We start from the raw sequence: 17,850 nt of genomic DNA, 5'->3' as shown, positions 1-17,850 counted from the left end.
GGTAGTGGAATATAAAAGTATTCCATAAATATTAACTGCATTTCTATACACATCAAACAAAATACAGTTTAAAAAAGAGATTACTGGGAAAAAAAAAAAAAGAGAGAGATTACTGGGACGCCTGAGTGGCGCAGCAGTTGAGTGGCTGAGTGGCCTGAGTGGCTCAGCCTCTCTCTCTGTGTCTCTCATGAATAAATAAATATTTTTTTAAAACAAAGATAATAAATAAATAAATAAATAAATAAATAAATAAATATAAAAAAATAAAAGAGATTACCTTCTACAAGAGCAAAAATATAAGGTATATTGGGAATAAAGCTAACAAAAAAAAAAAAAAAGGTAAGACTTTTATGGTGAAAATTATTGGATTACAAGACATTAAAGACCTAAATAAATGAAGAGACATACCACGTTCACGTATAGACTCAATACTGTAAAGATGCCAATCTCTCCAAACTGGTCTATAACTGCAATGCAATTCCAATCAAAATCTCAACATTATTTAAGTATGTGTATGTACACATACACACACAACACACACTGGGTCACATGTAAAACCTGTATCTTACATGAGAGTCACAGTTTAAGAAGTTCGAATCAGGAGATGTATTTAAGCTAGAAGACTAAATAAACACACTATGATATATACACATATGTATTTACACACACACACACACAAATGTTCATACAATGAATTATACAGCAATGAAGTGAAACGCAACATGGGTAAATTTCATAAACATTGTTGAGTTTTAAAAGGTTATAGAAGGGGGCGCAGCAGTTTAGCACCTGCCTTTGGCCCAGGGTGCGATCCTGGAGACCCGGGATCGAATCCCACGTCGGGCTCCCGGTGCATGGAGCCTGCTTCTCCCTCTGCCTGTGTCTCTGCCTCTCTCTCTCTCTCTGTGACTATCATAATTAATTAATTAATTAATTAATTAATTAATTAAAAGATTATAGAAGGGGATCCCTGGCTGGCTCAGCGGTTTGGCGCCTGCCTTTGGCCCAGGGCGTGATCCTGGAGTCCCGGGATCGAGGCCCACATCAGGGTCCCGGCATGGAGCCTGCTTCTCCCTCTGCCTGTGTCTCTGCCTCTCTCTGTCTCTCTATCATGAATGAATAAATAAAAATCTTAAAAAAGAAAAAAAAAAAAAGAAAAGGTTATAGAAGGCTAAACACACATAATTCATTAAAACTCAAAAAAAGGCAAAACCAACATTTTCAGAAAAACAAATGTATGTGATTTAAAAGTGGAAGGAAATGATCAGGACATTCAGGATAGTGTTTACATTTAGGAAGGAGCCAGGCACATGAGGTAGGGAAGGACACACAGATAGACAGGATAGTACTGGTGACATCTGGGTCTTGAGTTCTCTTAAGATAGTCCAAGTTCATTTTAACATTAAGCTTAGTAATTTAAATGCATGTGGCAGTATTTGGTATGTACCAAATATTACATGATAAAAAACTGTTTAAAATCAACTGGCTAGGGCACCTGGGTGGCTCAGTGTTTGAGCATTTGCCTTTGAGCATTTGGCTCAGGTCAAGATCCTGGGATCTTGGGATCGAGTCTCAAATTGGGGAGCCTGCGGGGAGCCTGCTTCTCCCTCTGCCTATGTCTCCGCTTCTTTCATGAATAAATAAATAAAATCTTTAAAAAAAAAAAAACTGGCCAGATAAAATGGGTGTATTTCGTAAATTCCTGTCAAGAGGTTTGTTTGCTCTGAGCTGAGTGCTCAAAAGAGGTTGGCTTTCGACACCTAACAAGTAAACAAAGGTAGAAAATAAAGGAAAGAGAACAGCCAGCTGGTTTAAAAAGCAGCAATCCCAGAAGCTCCTCAAAGGGGCAGCTCCCAGGAAGAACCACCGAAGAAATACCACACTAACAAACTGTGCTCTGTCCCTACCCTCCAGCCGTGAGTTACAGGGTGCCTGACTAGAATGAATGGCACCAAAATAATGCAAAATCAAGAGGCTCAAAGTTCTATTTTAACTAAGGAAAAATCTATAAAACAGTCATATTCTTTTTTCTTCTCGTGAACATTCTATGTCATGCCTTTGTAAAATTATATTTAATGTTCAATTCTTGCTTGTTTTGAGATCAAGGTGTTTTTCACAGCATACAATGTTGGTTATAGATCAAATTGCTCAGGGTAGGGTACCTGATAGGCTTCAGCAGCTGAGGTCACTGCCTGCTCCACTGCACCAACAACAAAGACTCCCTTTTTGATGTGCTCCCTTAAGTACAGACCAGCTGATGCAGAGTCCAGTAGGTCATAGATCTGCTCATTGTAGATTTCAATAAAGGAGCATTTACAAAGGAAACTCTTTCCAGCTCCAGCCTGCAAAGTAAAAGCTTGTTTAGACACACTCTTTTCATGAGTTCATCCCTATCTTTTATGAGCATCACCCTTTCATGTGCCTAGTAAGGTGTATATTTCCTACAACGTTATCCCTTACAGAATACAAGATACCTTGGGCAGCCCTGGTGGTGCAGCGGTTTAGCGCCACCTGCAGCCCAGGGTGTGATCCTAGAGACCCGGGATCGAGTCCCACGTCAGGCTTCCTGCATGGAGCCTGCTTCTCCCTCTGCCTCTCACTCTCTCTCTCTGAAAAACAAAAAAAAAAACAAAACAAGGTACCTAAAAGCCAGTTAAAAATCTAGGTAACTAAAAAAAAAAAAAAAAAAAAAAAAAGAATTTCTAGGTAACTGGATGTAACATTGTTACATCCTAAGGCAAGCACCAAACTGATCCCAGGAGGCCTAGGTCTCCAGAGGCGACTTAGAAGCAAGACAGGGAGGTGGGCAGTCGAGATGGGCAATTCCACCTTCTTAAACTGAGGTATCACTGACATACAACATCATATTAGTTTCAGGTGTACAACATACTGATTCAATACATATGTTGAGAAAGAATTGCCATAAGCCTAGTTAACACCTATCACCATACAGCTACAAATTTTTTCCTTGTGATAAGAACAATTCCATTTTTATCTGTCATCTGTCAATATTCCATTTTTATACTATACTTCCTTGGAAAGTTTTACTTGAAACAAGGGCTATATTCTTTAAAAGGCTAAATATTGATCTCAAAATGCTCTCTCTAGGATTTTTAACCACAGGAATGCAGGGTGCTAAACTTCTTTCACTGGTACCCACATCACCAGGATGACAGAGTCATACCATGTATGAAACAAGCAAATTGAGGACCCTGGGTGACTTAGAGGTTTAGTGCCTGCCTTCGGGCATGCAAAGGCATGATCCTGGAGTCCCAGGATCGAGTCCCACATCAGGCTCTCTTCATGGAGCCTGCTTCTCCCTCTGGCTGTGTCTCTGCTTCTCTGTGTGTCTCTCATGAATAAATAAATAAAATCTTTAAAAATAAAATTTAAAAAAAGAGAATCCAGCACACTATTTAAACAAACAAAAAAGAAATAAGCAAATTATGGTCAGGTGGTAGAAAGTGCTACTGAGGAGGCAAAGGATGGGCCTATCACTATGGGGCACCCTGAGGATCTAGGGACACCTGCAGTCAACTGTGAACCTATGTGAAGGCAGGTGACAGAGCTTAATGAATCTGTTATCCTCAGTTAAGATTTTCTTTACACTTTCTCTCTTAAAAAATCTGAAAGCCTAAGAAGTACTACATTCTTCTTTTATTCTGAGTTCACAGAGGATGCAAGGTTTAGAAACTAAAAACTTTTAGTAAAAATTAAAAACCTGGGATGCCTGGGTGGCTCAGCAGTTTAGCACCTGCCTTTGGCCCAGGGCGTGATCCTGGAGTTCCCGGATTGAGTCCCACATCAGGCTTCCTGCATAGAGCCTGCTTCTCCCTCTGTCTATGTCTCTGCCTCTCTCCTTCTCTCCCTCTCTCTGTGGGTCTCTCATGAATAAATAAAATCCTTAAAAAAAAAATAATTCCATGGGGCACCTGGATAGCTCAATCTGTTGAGCATCTGATACCTAAAAAAACAAAACAAAACAAAAAAACAACAACCTCAGAATCCTTCATTTTTTCTTAGGAACTGAGAAGGTTTTTCCTATGCCACACTCGCCTATCCACATTGTAGGGTATCATCTATAACCCTCTATGTTATGAGCTAATTATTAGCAGCTAACTGCTCAAACCTAGAATTTCACAGAACCACTTTATTTTTTTGACAAGTTTTACCTTCTCTTTTTCACGATCAATTAAGGAAAACAAATATTCAAAACTTCGTGGGATTACTCCTCTCAGGTTATGAGAAAAATGATCAGATTCAGATGGTCCTAAAGAAAAGGAAAAAAAATACATATGTAGCTATTCATCTTTATTCCATAACAGTCCTTCAAAATGGCAATACTGAAAGGAAATTTACACAGAAGATGACACATTGTATAAACAATTCCTTCTTCCTACCCCCAAACAAGTTAAATTTTAGTCTGAGAAATGGAACAGAACTTGCCTATCAATGGGACTGAAGGAAGGACCCATAATAGCCACTAAAGCTGTTTTGATGTGCTACAACCTGGAATATTTTAAATGGCACTTGAAGGGGCATCTGGGTGGCACAGTCAGATGAGTCTCCGACTCTTGGTTTCAGCTCAGGTCATAATCTCGGGGTTCTGGGATCGAGCCCTGCACTGGGCTCCATGCTCAGCAAAAAGGCTGTTTACGCGATTCTTTCTCTCTGCCCCTCCCCCACATCCCTGCACTGACTCTTTCTCTAAAATAAATCTTTAAAAAAAATGGCCCTTGTAAACGGTACCTAAAATATACATATATAAAGGAGGGGAAAACCGCAAGTAAATAAACAAAGAGGACAAATAATAGAAGAGTATGCAGATAATTTTATAACATCTTCCATTAAATAATATACAAAGATATTCAGCATATTCTTTACAGTTATCTTCATCATCTCCTGTCTCCTCTATGCCTCAGCTCCTCATCCTACTTCTCTTCTAGCTCTTCCTAGTCTATTCCATTCATCCGCTTGAGTAATCCTTTTAATTATATACATCACATCATGTAGTTAAAAAAAAAAAAAAACACATTCCAATGACTTCACATCCCACTCACAAAATCCCAAATATCTCCTATATCCTACATGACCTGGCCTCAAGGTATAACTGCAATTTCCCTCCCTACTAGCCCCTTATTCTGGAAACTCCTTTAGTCCCATGGGTTTTTTTGTTGTTGTTCTTTGAACACTCTTGAACATGTTCCCAACTCAGAGCCTACTTCCTGGAAGATCAGAGTCTCACGGTTCCTTCTCATTTCACTCAGTAACACTCTTTCTGACTACAACTCACAATTCAGAAATCATTTAAAAAAAAAAAAAAAAAGACAACCGAAATTCAACCACAAGAAAATAAAAAACTTGAGCAAAAGAAAAAACCTTAACTGAAAGACAAATGAAAAACCTAGGAAAAAATCTGTTCTCTATAAACAGAAAGGGCTAACAGGTTAACCTATTTTATAAAAAATCCCCACGAGTGAGTAGGAAAAAGACAAGCTAATTTTTTAAATGGGAGAAAAAAAGCTTGAATGGGCTTTTTACAGAGAGGCTGTTCAAATGTCCAATAAATATATGAAAGGTGCTCAGCTGTCTACAGACATTAGGGAACTGCAAACAAAAACAAAGTAAGATAATACTACACGTACTCCAGAATGGCTAAAATTTTAACATCTGATAATAACACCTATAAAGGATGGGAGTTCAGAGAGCTTCCATATCTATCATGACACTATCTACTAAAGCTGATACACATGGATCTATGATTCCACTCCTGGATATGTATCCAACAGAAATGAACTTTACAAAACACATACAAGAAAAAGCGGTCATGGTCTCATTATTCATTCATGCGGTCTAAAACTGGAGATAGTCCAAATGTCTATCAGCACTAGAGTGGAAAACGTGGCATATCCATACAATAACACATTACACAGAAATGACATGCAACAACACCGGTGATAATGCTGAGAGGAAGAACTCAGATATAAAAGAGTATATACAGTAAAATTTCATTTGTAGAAGTTTAAAAACAAGCAAACTAATGATGACAGAGAAGTGAGAGTAATATATACTTCAGGGGAAGGAGGTAAGGTAGTTACTGACTGGGAATCTTGATCTGGGTGGTAATGATACAGATTTATAAATATATAAAAAGTCATTAAATCCAATTCAAAAACTATGGAGCATCTACTCTGTGCTGAGCACTGACTGGGAACATAGGTGCAAACATGGACTTTGCTATCATAGAATTTACAATCTAACAGAAGCCTGGGAAATACCCCTACTTTTATGAGGTCAGAATTGTATACAGAAAGTATGCCTTCCCCCAAAATGTACTAGGTGCCTAGGTGCTATCATTGCAGAAAGAGTAAATTAAGAGTAAATTAAGGAAATAAGGGGATTCCTGGGTGGCTCAGCGATTCAGCGCCTGCCTTTGGCCCAGGCGTTATCCTGGAGTCCCGGCATCGAGTCCCGTGTCGGGCACCAGGCATGGAGCCTGCTTCTCCCTCTGCCTATCATGAATAAATAAAATCTTAAAAAAAAAAATTAAGGAAATAATAATCTTTCATTCACTTACCCATCATTGTAAATGTTTTCCCTGAGCCTGTTTGTCCACTGTAAAAATAAACATTTTATACATTATTTTTACACATGAAACTTAAAAGGCTACCCTCCTATTTTAATATGGTCTACCAGTGTACAAATTTTTCCCACAAAAATCTTATTTTTCTTTTTAAAAATTATATTAGGTAGGGGAGCCTGCCTGTCAGTAGAGCATACAACTCTTGATCTCAGGGTGATGAGTTCAAGCCCCATGTTGAGCATAGAACTTACTTAAAAAAAAAAAAAAAAATGGAGCACTTGGGTGGCTCAGTTGATTAAGCATCTGACAGTGGTTCAGGTCATGGTCTCGCGTTCTGGGATCACGCTGGGTCATGGGTTCCCCACTTAGTGGGGAGTCTGCTTCTCCCTCTCCACTTGTGCTCACTCTGTCTCTCCCAAATAAACTAAATATTTTAAAAATTATATTACATAAGTGAATGAATGATTCATTTTCGTTCTCTCCTACACTGTTAATTATCTGATAATGCAGGGCACCTGAGTGGCTTAGTGGGCTAAGCATCTACCTTAGGCTCAGGTCATGATCCCAGAGTCCTGGTATCAAGCCCCACATCAATCTCCCTGCCACTCCCTCTCCCTCTCCCACTCCCCCTACTTGTGCACTCGCACTGTCAAATAAATAAAATCTTTTTTTTTTTTTTTAATTTACGATAGTCACACACAGAGAGAGAGAGAGAGAGGCAGAGACACAGGCAGAGGGAGAAGCAGGCTCCATGCACTGGGAGCCCAACGTGGGATTCGATCCCGGGTCTCCAGGATCACACCCTGGGCCAAAGGCAGGTTGCCAAACCGCTGCGCCACTCAGGGATCCCTAAATAAATAAAATCTTTAAAAATAATTGTCTGGTAATGCTTCAGGAGTTTTTTTAAGGTTTTATTTATTTATTCATGAGAGACACACACACACACACACACACACAGAGAGAGAGAGAGAGAGAGAGAGAGAGAGAAGCAGAGACACAGGCAGAGGGAGAAGCAGGCTCCATGCAGGGAGCCCGACATGGGACTCGATCCCAGGTCTCCAGGATCAGGCCGTGGGCTGAAGGTGGCGCTAAACTGCTGAGCCACCCGGGCTGCCCCAATGCTTCAGGATTATACAAACAGACACCAGAGTTTTCATTTTTATTTACAAAACCGAAATGATGCTCCTCATTACTCCTCTGCAATCTGTTTTGTCCTTTAATTTTATCTCAGATATTTTTCAAAGCCAGTAAATAGAAGTCTACCTCATTATTTTTAATAGATACATTGTATTTCATGCATGTATAATTCATTTAACCAGAAGCAACTGAATTTTGTTTCTAGTTTATTCTAAATAATTTACCCATTTCTTTTCTAAATTCTGCCATTAAAGATACTACAATGATACTAAAATGCCTTCGTTTAAAAATAAAGCAAGAACAGCCCAGATGGCTCAGCGGTTTAGCGCCACCTTCAGCCCAGGGTGTGATCCTGGAGACCCGGGATCGAGTCCCACATCAGTCTCCCTGCATGGAGCCTGCTTTTCACTCTGCCTGTGTCTCTGCTTCTCTCTGTGTCTCTCATGAATAAATGAATAAAATCTTGAAAAATTAAAATTAAAATTAAAATAAAGCAATTCAGGGCAGCCCGGGTTGCTCAGCGGTTTAGAGCCACCTTCAGCCCAGGACATGATCCTAGAGACCTGAGATGAGTCCCAAGTCGGGCCCCCTGCATGGAGCCTGCTTCTTCCTCTGCCTGTATCTCTGTGTCTCTCTGTTTCTCTCATGAATAAATAAGTAAAATCTTTAAAAATAAAAATAAAAAATAAAGCAATTTAAAAATTCCTCATGCTATAGGCCTGATTTTATACTGTGGCTGTTTCAAATTCATTTTTGAACTTTACCACTCAAAATATTCTGTGAAAAAAATATTTTATTCTCTTGAGAAGACAGATGAGAAAATGGGCATCTGCCTCACCGTTAAAGAGAAAATATTTAGTTTCCCTGAACCGAAAAGTGAAGGCAAATTTTCAAGGATGTATGTACAATATGAGCCTAAAGTTTACACTTTTTAATGTTTTTTATTTTCTTGTGCCTTGAGCCAATTATCAACAAAACAAGAGCACACAAAAAGGATCAGCCGCTTAAATGTCTTATGTAATTCACTACATCCTGTTAAAAAGCTCTACTTCTAAATAAAATTTGAAAGGCTACTGCTAAGAAAGAAAAAATTACACTAATTATATTCCTATTTGTGAAATATATCTGAAATACTACTAAAATATACATTGTATAATCAATCGGCAAGGTCACAATGTTTTTTGGACCTCCATGTTACATTCCAACATTAAATCAATAGCAATATTTCAAGACCGCCAACATTTAGAAATTCAGGATAAAAAAAAAAAAAGAAAAGAAAAATTCAGGATCATGACTCACTTTAAGTATACATTTGGAGAACAATTTGGCAGTTTCTCATAAGGCTAATCACAGACTTACCATATGGTCCAGCAATTGCATTCCTACACACTTACTCAAACGATTTGAAAATTTATGTTCACACAAAAACCAATATTCAAACATTTGTAACAACTTATTCATAATCGGGCAGCCTGGGTGGCTCAGAGGTTTAGCATCACCTTTAGCCCAGGGCCTAATCCTGGAGACCCAGGATCGAGTCCCATGTCAGGCTCCCTGCATGGAGCCTGCTTCTCTCTCTACCTGTGTCTCTGCTCCTCTCTCTCTTTCTGTATGTCTCTCATGTATAAATAAAATCTTTAAAAAAATTTTATTCATAATCACTAAAAACCAGAAGCAACTAAGATATCCTTTCACAGGGAAATGGATAGACAGATTATGATACATCTATACAGCTTTGCACAGTGGCAGTATCATAGCCAATGAGGTTTATCCGAGGTGTGATTATTGGTAATTGAAAACTTTTCCCGGGGATCCCTGGGTGGTGCAGTGGTTTGGCGCCTGTCTTTGGCCCAGGGCGTGATCCTGGGGACCCGGGATCGAATCCCAAGTCGGGCTCCCGGTGCAATGAGCCTGCTTCTCCCTCTGCCTGTGTCTCTGCGTCTCTCTCTCTCTCTCTCTCTCTCTCTCTCTGTGACTATCATAAATAAATAAAGAAAAAAAAATATTTTAAAAAAAAGAAAACTTTTCCCAATATCCCACTGTGACATGATACATACATACAATAAAATACTATTGACAGAAATAAAAAAAGGAAAAAAGCTATTGATGCATGCAACAACACAGGCACATCCTAAATGCATTTTCACTAAGAGAAAAAAGCCAGATCCAAAAGGGTATATATTGTAGGATTTCATTATAATGACACTGGAAAAGGTACAACTAAAGGAATGGAAAATATATTAGTGTACCCTAGATATCAGGGGTTAGGCGAAAGGAGAGTGGCTGGTTATAAGCAGAACAAACTGGAAACTTAAGGTGAAGGAACTGTCCTCTTCAGTGCTGGGGTGGTAAATATATGACCCTCTGCATCTGTCAAAATACTATGTTAACAAAGGGTGAACTTCCAGGAATGCAAACTAAAAAATAAGCAAAACATATCAAACACAGGATGCCTGGATGGCTCAGCAGCTGAGCACCTGCCTTTGTCCCAGGGCGTGATCCTGGAGTCCCAGGATTGAGTCCAACATCAGGCTCCCCGCATGGAGCCTGCTTCTCTCAATATCTCTGTGTCTCTCATGAAAAAAACAAATAAAATCTTTAATAAAAAACAAAAAACCCCACATCAAACAGGATGTTGGCGGTCCCAGGATGGAACCCACTTAACTACATTACAAGTGTGTGACATAACTGCACTGAAGTGGTGGGTAGCAAAGGAGCTGACCTAAGTAACTCTAGAAATGGAGGTTTTGACTGGAATTTGTAAGGCAAAACACACACACAATCTGTACATTAACACTGTACTTGTTTGTTTGTTTTTAAAGATTTTATTTATTCATGAGGGACACAGAGAGAGAGAGAGAGGCAGAGACACAGAGGGAGAAGCAGGCTCCATGCTGGGAGCCCCATGTGGGACTTGATTCCTGGACTCCAGGATCATGCTCCGAGCCGAAGGCAGACGCCCAACCGCTGCTGAGCCACCCAGGCATCCCAACACTGCACTTGTTTATAAATTTGTTTCTCAGGAAATATAGATAACAATTATGAAAGTGCCTTATGTGTATATTGAGGTTGAACAAATAAGCAAAGGGATGATAGAAACTGGGAGCCAGGGTTCTCACTGCCAGCAAGCAAGTTACAGATAAAAAACAAAGGTTAGAACAAACCCATGTGGATTCTAAACCCTGATTAGAGTCAGAGACATAAGCATGAACTCATGCTTAGCTTAATGTGTATACAAATGGATGCATACAGAAACATTACAGATATGTCTGTATATATGACTTAGTATATACACATATAACACCTAGTTGTCTGCTGAGAAGACCTAGAAGTAAGGACACTCCAGGAGCAATCAATAAACACACCCAGTGCCCACATCTTAGTTTCTAAATACTATTCTCCAATAAAAGGAACCAGGGCTCCTTTGGCAAAATGGCTGAGTCTAGGCTTAGGACAGGGAAAATACAGATGAGCCAGAAGCAGTCTGTAGCATCATAAAGTAAGGAAGTGCTCAAGCAAAAGCAGGTGACATGTCAAAGGGACACAGAAACCAACCTCAAATCGCTCCTAATGGCCAGGCAATATGAACAATAAGATAAAAATAACTTATTGGACTATAACTCTAAGTAGAATTAAATAAATGGGGGAGAAGAGACAAATGTTCTTCACAGAAGAATTCTAAATAATTCTCTCCAGGAGGTGGAGTTTAAAATCCCCTCCATCGGGGATCCCTGGGTGGCGCAGCGGTTTAGCACCTGCCTTTGGCCCAGGGCACGATCCGGGAGACCCGGGATCGAATCCCACGTCGGGCTCCTGGTGCATGGAGCCTGCTTCTCCTCTGCCTATGTCTCTGACTCTCTCTCTCTCTCTCTCTATCATAAATAAAATAAAATAAAATAAAATAAAATAAAATAAAATAAAATCCCCTCCTGATCTTGATTATCCAGGTGGGGCCAATTTAATCACACCTATCTAAAATTAGGGAACATGGGCAACCGGGTGGCTCAGTGGTTTAGCGCCGCCTTCTGCCCAAGGTGTGATCCTGGAGACCTGGAATCGAGTCCCATGTCAGGTTCCAGCATGGAGCCTGCTTCTCCCTCTGCCTGTGTCTCTGCCTCCTCTCTCTCTCTCTCTGTGCCTCTCATGAATAAATAAATAAAATCTTAATTAATTAATTAATTAAAATTAAAATTAAATAAGGGAACATGTCCCAGCCATTGTCAGAGGGAGAAGTGATTAAGGAAGAAGAGTCAGAGGGTTGCATGTTGTTGGCTTCAAAGATAGAGAGAGCTGTAGCCAAGCAATTTGAGTTGCCTCTAAAAGCTGAAGAAGGCAAGGAAATGGAATTCTCCCCCAGAGCCTCCAGAAAGGGACACAGCCCTGCCAACACTTTTATTATAACTCAGGATACTCATGTCAGACTTCAGACGTACAGAACTGAAAGATAATAAATTTGTATTGTTTCAAACCACTAAGTTTGTGGTAATTGGTTACAACAGCCATAGGAAATGAACAGAAGCACTTACTATTGTATCTTTGTATAAGGACATAGCCAGGAACTTACTATGCAAAGATGGTACCATTATAACCGCTCATGCAAGATTCCACAATTCCCTTGGCCACAGTTGAGAACACGGACTCCTACAAATGTAAACACCAATCATATTAACATTTCATAGAAATGAAAACATTTTTCTTAAACTACATTCTAAAACAGAATAAAAATAGTGCTTAAATTTCTCAATGCTTGTGATGTGAAAATTACAATCACAATAGAAAAAAGGCTAAAATATCTAAAATGTAAAACATTAGACAATTATGTCCACTAAGCTCATATACAATTATAGATTTAAAGCTTATATCTAGGGACACCTGGGTGGCTCAGCGGTTAAACGTCTTCCTTCGGCTCAGGGCGTCATCCTGGAGTCCCAGGATCAAGTCCCGTATCAGGCTCCCTGCATGGAGCCTGCTTCTCCCTCTGCCTATGTCTCTGCCTCTCTCTCTGTGTCTCCCATGAATAAATAAATAAAATCTTAAAAAAAAAAAAAAAAAGCTTATATCTACAATTTACACAGAATTTTGTTCAGCACGTTGCATGCTAATATTATACTCGTCTTTGCATCAAATTCATAGCCGGAAGAGGGAGGGAGAGGGAGAGGGAGAATCAGGCTCCCTGCTGAGCTGAGAGCCCAACGTAGCACTCTTGATCCCAAGACCCTGGAATCATGACCTGAGCCAAAGGCAGATGCTTAACCAACTGAGCCACCCAGACGACCTGACTACTAGAAAATTTTAAATTATATGTGACTAACTTTATATTTCCATTGACCACCCATGTCCTAAACGAAAAAAGATCTAAAGATTTAGATATCTCACCCAAAAATACCCATGGGTGTAAGGGAATAATCAAGATCTATGATGTCCAATACAGTAGCCAATAGCGATCATGTGGCTATTTAAATTCAAAGAAATTAAAATTAAATAAAATGTAAAAGTCAGGTCCTTAGATGCAGTAGCCACATTTCAAGTGCTCAATAGCCACATGCAGTTAATGTATCTGAAAAACTAAATTTTAGATTTTATTTAAGCTTCATAAATTCAAACTTAAGTAGCTACATGTGACTAGAGGCTACTGTAATGGACAGCACAGATATAGAACATTTCCCTTTTTTTAACTGATTCATTTAAAAAAATTTTTTTTTAATTTCTTATTTATTCAGAGGCAGAGAGAGAGAGATTGAGAGAGAGAGGCAGGCAGAGAGGCAGAGACACAGGCAGAGGGAGAAGCAGGCTCCATGCAGGGAGCCCAATGTGGGACTTGATCCCGGGTCTCCAGGATCACACCCCAGGCTGCAGGCGGCGCTAAACTGCTGCGCCACCGGGGCTGCCCTGAACATTTCCCTCATTAAAGAAAGTTCTAACAGATAGTGCTAACTAAATCTTAACTAAATTGCCCTTAATTAGAAATAGCTACTGACATCATAGTAATCTTAAACCTGTTACTCTCTTCTATGGTTTGAATATTTATGTCCTTCCCAAAATTTGTATGTTGAAACACTAATCCCCAATGTGATAGTATTTGGAGATGGGGCTTTTGGAAGATAAGGTCAAAAGGTAGAGCCCTCATGATGGGAGTAGTGCCTTTCTGACATTCTAAGAGACGAGAGAGAATTTGTTTTCTCTCTCCCTCTACAGTGAGAAGGTAACTGTGGCAAGCCAGGAAGCAGGTCCTTACCAAACACTGGGTATCCTAGCCTGGATCTTAGAATTCCCAACCTCCAGAACACTAAGAAATAAATGTTTGCTGTTTAAGCCACTTAGTTTTTGAAATTTTTGTTACAGCAGCCACAACTAAGATACTCTCCCCTCAACTAGGAAGTTCAACTATACTTACCAATCATCCAAGTGGCTCTGAAAAATACACCTCCACTAATCTCTATCACTGAATGGTGAGTGAAAGTAAAGCGAGTTTGTCCCAAAGCTGATGCATGACTCATGAAGACACTGAGCCTTCCAGGACCCCTGCCCTTTATCAGTGCATACCAGGGGATAGGGGACATGAAGCTGGAGAAGCCCTTGCTTTGGGCCTCACTGCCCCTATCCTGGATGCGGTGCCAAATGAAAAGGAGCAAAGGAAGTGTTGAAAAAAAAAAAAAAAAAAGAGCAGGTTTGTCATTCTGGCACAAAGTTTGATGAAGGAAGAAAAATAATAAAATTAAGTTTAAAATATTTTAAAATATATTAAATCTAAATATTTATATAAAATGTTTGAACGTCCTTATCTGAAATCAAACCAAAGAAACCAGAAATGAAATCCTCACAAATAACAGAATCTTATCCAAATGGAGTTTCCAAAATTATCATACCTGAGTGGTTTGCATGTCTGCAACATGATCAAACGTGAAGGTCTTGGGCTCAGGGTTAGAGTGTAGCCGGAGAGTGGTAGAGGAAAGCACAGATAAGCATAAGTTCTGCTCTCCATCAGCTGATCCAGAACCTTCTGTAAGTGGACGAATTCGCACAAAAACTTTGATGGCATCACCTTCATTACTAAAGACAAAAAATGTTCCAGCCTAAGTTTAGTGGGGAAAACTAAAAAAGGATCTGAGTTTCATATTGCCTCTAATGTTTCCATACTGAGTTTCCCCAACAAAGCCCCAAATCTACCCACTTACATTTACTTCTTCTAAAAGAGTCTCACATGACTCACACCCTTTACGGATTTGTTTCATAATACTCATCTTCATAAGCTTTTATTTGAAATCAGCTCAAAGGGAGTTGATTCCATGGAGCTTCAGGCACTGCTTGTCTGATTTCCTTCTTAGTAGCAGTAATAAATCACCCCCAAGGAAGAACGGTTACCAATTCCATCTTTCAGCCTCAAAGGTGAGAGGATGGGTGAAGTTTTGGGGAGGAAGTGTGAGATTTCCAGATTTCCAGGTAGCTGAGGACCAAGCTTAATTCTGAAACAAGTACCCCTTACTATGCTAAATGGTTGTTTCAGGAATATTATATCCCTAATTCTTTTGGTCTCATCAACGATATTTTTCCTTACCTTGTTTGGTTAGACTGACAATTTGTCACGTTGCGTAACTCAGCTAGAAAAAAAGACAAGAAGTAAAAAAAAAAAAAAAAAAAAAAAGACAAGAAGTTACTATAGGCATTTAAAATTGTCTGTAAAAATCTCATTCTTATCTAGCCTGATCTTCTGTTGCTGACAACTCCTGTCTCCTCAGGTCCCTGACCTCTTGACAGCAGGGTACTCCAGGGCCCAGGCTTGATCTTCCTTCTATTCTATCTGCATCCACTCGGTTGGTGATGACACCCAAGCTCATGGTTTTAAATGCTAAGCATATGTTGGTGAGTCTCAAATTTAAACCTCCCTGGACCACTTTAAGCACTAGACCCTCATATCTAACTGCCTACCTGACATTTCCAATTGGATGCTCCATGGTCAATGTCTCAATGTCCAAAACTGAACTCCTGATCACCCTACTCCCACCCCAAACATGCTTCTCCCAACTCAATTAATGACAATTCCATCTTTCTTTTTCTTTCTCTCTCCTTTTTTCTTTAAGATTTATTTACTTGAGAAAGAGAGAGAGAAAGAGTGAGCTACCAGCAGGGAGGGACAGGGGAGAGGGAGAGAAAGTCTTAAACAGACTCCTTGCTGACCAAGGAGCCTGACACAGGGCTCGATCTCAGGACCCTAAGATCATGACCAAGAGCTGAAACCAAGAGCTGGACACTTAACTGACGTGCCACCAAGGCATCCAGAAAACTCCATCCTTCTAGTTGCTCAGGCCAAAAATTTTGGGAGTCAGCTCTGACCCCTTTCTTTCTCATACTTCATATCCAACCTGTTAGCCAATCTTTGCCTCTACCTTCAACACATCCAGAATCCTACAACTTCTGGTCAAATCCACTGCTAGGAATCAAGCCAGCAACACCCCTTATTTGAGTTATGACAACAGTCTCCCTGCTTCTCTTACTCTCTCCCTCATCCCCAGAGTCCCACCTGTTATCAACCCAGAAGGGAGAATGATTTTGTTAAAAAAGAATTCAGACATCAGCTTCCAGCATGACCACATGAGGAACTCCATTGACCCACTGCCCAGGAAAACTGGTGAAATAAAAAAACAAAACAAAACAACAAACACTTAAGCTCTCTAGAACCAGCCATAAAGGTAAACAGCCAAATGAAAAAACATCTAGTCAAGAAGATCTATGAAAATTCCACAACAAAGGTGAGAGTCTATGGTACTTGAACCAAGATCACTCGCTCCTTTCAGCTCAGCAAGTTGGTGACTACTCCAAACAGCACAGCCAAGAACACAGACATTCTCCCCCCCTCCCCTCAGCTCCCATTTGGAGGGTTTTCTTTCCAGGAACAGGTTATCAGTTTCTCATTCCACCTCCAGCCAGCTGCCTGTTGCTGAAGCTAAATCCCAAAAAATATGGTTGAGAGGTGGGGATTCCCTTCTCCCACCCAGCCTCCACTTGTAGAATGAGACTGTACCTTGGACATAGTGTACTGAAAACACTGGTACTCTGATCTACCCTTGGTCAGGCTCATGAGGCAATAAGTGGTTCTCCACTAGGAGAGGTAAGTCAAGGGAATGCCAGGCTGCACATACACACACACATTCACTCCCCAACAAACACTCAGCAACCAGAGCAGAGGTGTCACTCTGAAAGAAGACTCCATCCCCAGCTCCAGAGCCGAGGATCAGAGATCTTGCCTCAGGGAAAACAGACCACAAAGCAGATAGCTTAGCTCAGGAGCTGACCTCATTTCCAACAGAGCATGGAGAAAAGTTCAAGCCTAATAACACACTCAAGAACAATGAAGGTTGTATGAGAGGCAATCAGGAGGTACAAAAAACACCACTGGTCTATTAATTTGCAGGAGAGAACTGGGCATCGGACAGCTGAGAGCAGCTTTACTGGGGTCAACACAAGTATCAAACCCAGACCTCAGAAACTTCTGTCAAAGGGGCAAGAGTCAGGGGCTCTTGGGTGGCTCAGTCAATTAAACATCTAATTCTGGGTTTCGGCTCAGGTCACGATCTCAGGGTCATGAGACCGAGCCCCACGTAGGGCCCCAGCAGAGCATGGAGCCTGCTTAAGATTTTCTCTCTCCCTCTCTTTGCCCCTCTCCACACAAAAAAGGGGTGTGAAGAGTCTAATTAGATTAATTTGTAGGGCAATTTTTAGGCACTGTTCAAAACAGCGCAATCAGCTAGTATTCCTGAAGTTTAAGAACTAAGTGTAGTCAGGGAGAGATCCCCACCAAAAACACTGTCATCAGGGTGACTGTGAGCATACCCAAAGTTGAGGAGCAACATCAGAGGCTTAACGCCATGAGAGGGAAAGAGAGGTCACTAAAATGATCCAGTCAGTCATTAAACAAACAAGCAGGGGCAGCCCAGGTGGCTCAGTGGTTTAGCGCGGCCTTCAGCCCAGGGCGTAATCCTGGAGACCAGGGATCGAGTCCCATGTTGGGCTCCCTACATGGAGCCTGCTTCTCCCTCTGCCTGTGTCTCTGCTCCCCCCGCCCCGTGGTTCATGAATAAATAAAATCTTAAAATAAACAAATAAACAAGCAAATAACAACCCTGAGAGGGTAG

The 17,850-nt window shown here is 40.5% G+C and overlaps 1 protein-coding gene and 1 pseudogene across 5 annotated transcripts in view; one reads left to right on the top strand and one right to left on the bottom strand.

The window, feature by feature from the left end:
- The window catches only part of KIF15 (kinesin family member 15), a 74,984-nt gene that overhangs the window by 49,729 nt on the left and 7,405 nt on the right, over positions 1-17,850 (bottom strand). For 2 of the 5 annotated variants that reach the window (XM_041760571.1, XM_041760574.1), the window contains exons 2-7: positions 15,276-15,318; positions 14,587-14,770; positions 12,285-12,361; positions 6,578-6,615; positions 4,173-4,270; positions 2,163-2,342 (exon numbers count right to left, since the gene is read on the bottom strand). In XM_041760571.1, coding sequence (XP_041616505.1) covers positions 2,163-2,342; positions 4,173-4,270; positions 6,578-6,615; positions 12,285-12,361; positions 14,587-14,770; positions 15,276-15,318 — 620 coding nt within the window. Of the gene's footprint in view, positions 1-2,162; positions 2,343-4,172; positions 4,271-6,577; positions 6,616-12,284; positions 12,362-14,586; positions 14,771-15,275; positions 15,319-17,850 lie in introns of those variants that run through there. The other 3 variants (XM_041760572.1, XM_041760573.1, XM_041760575.1) reach the window with 3 other exon arrangements.
- LOC121496412 lies at positions 9,452-9,536 on the top strand (annotated as a pseudogene).

This window comes from Vulpes lagopus, chromosome 7 (assembly GCF_018345385.1).
Source record: "Vulpes lagopus strain Blue_001 chromosome 7, ASM1834538v1, whole genome shotgun sequence".
NCBI lineage: Eukaryota > Metazoa > Chordata > Mammalia > Carnivora > Canidae > Vulpes > Vulpes lagopus.
This window is presented reverse-complemented; position numbering and strand designations above follow the sequence as displayed.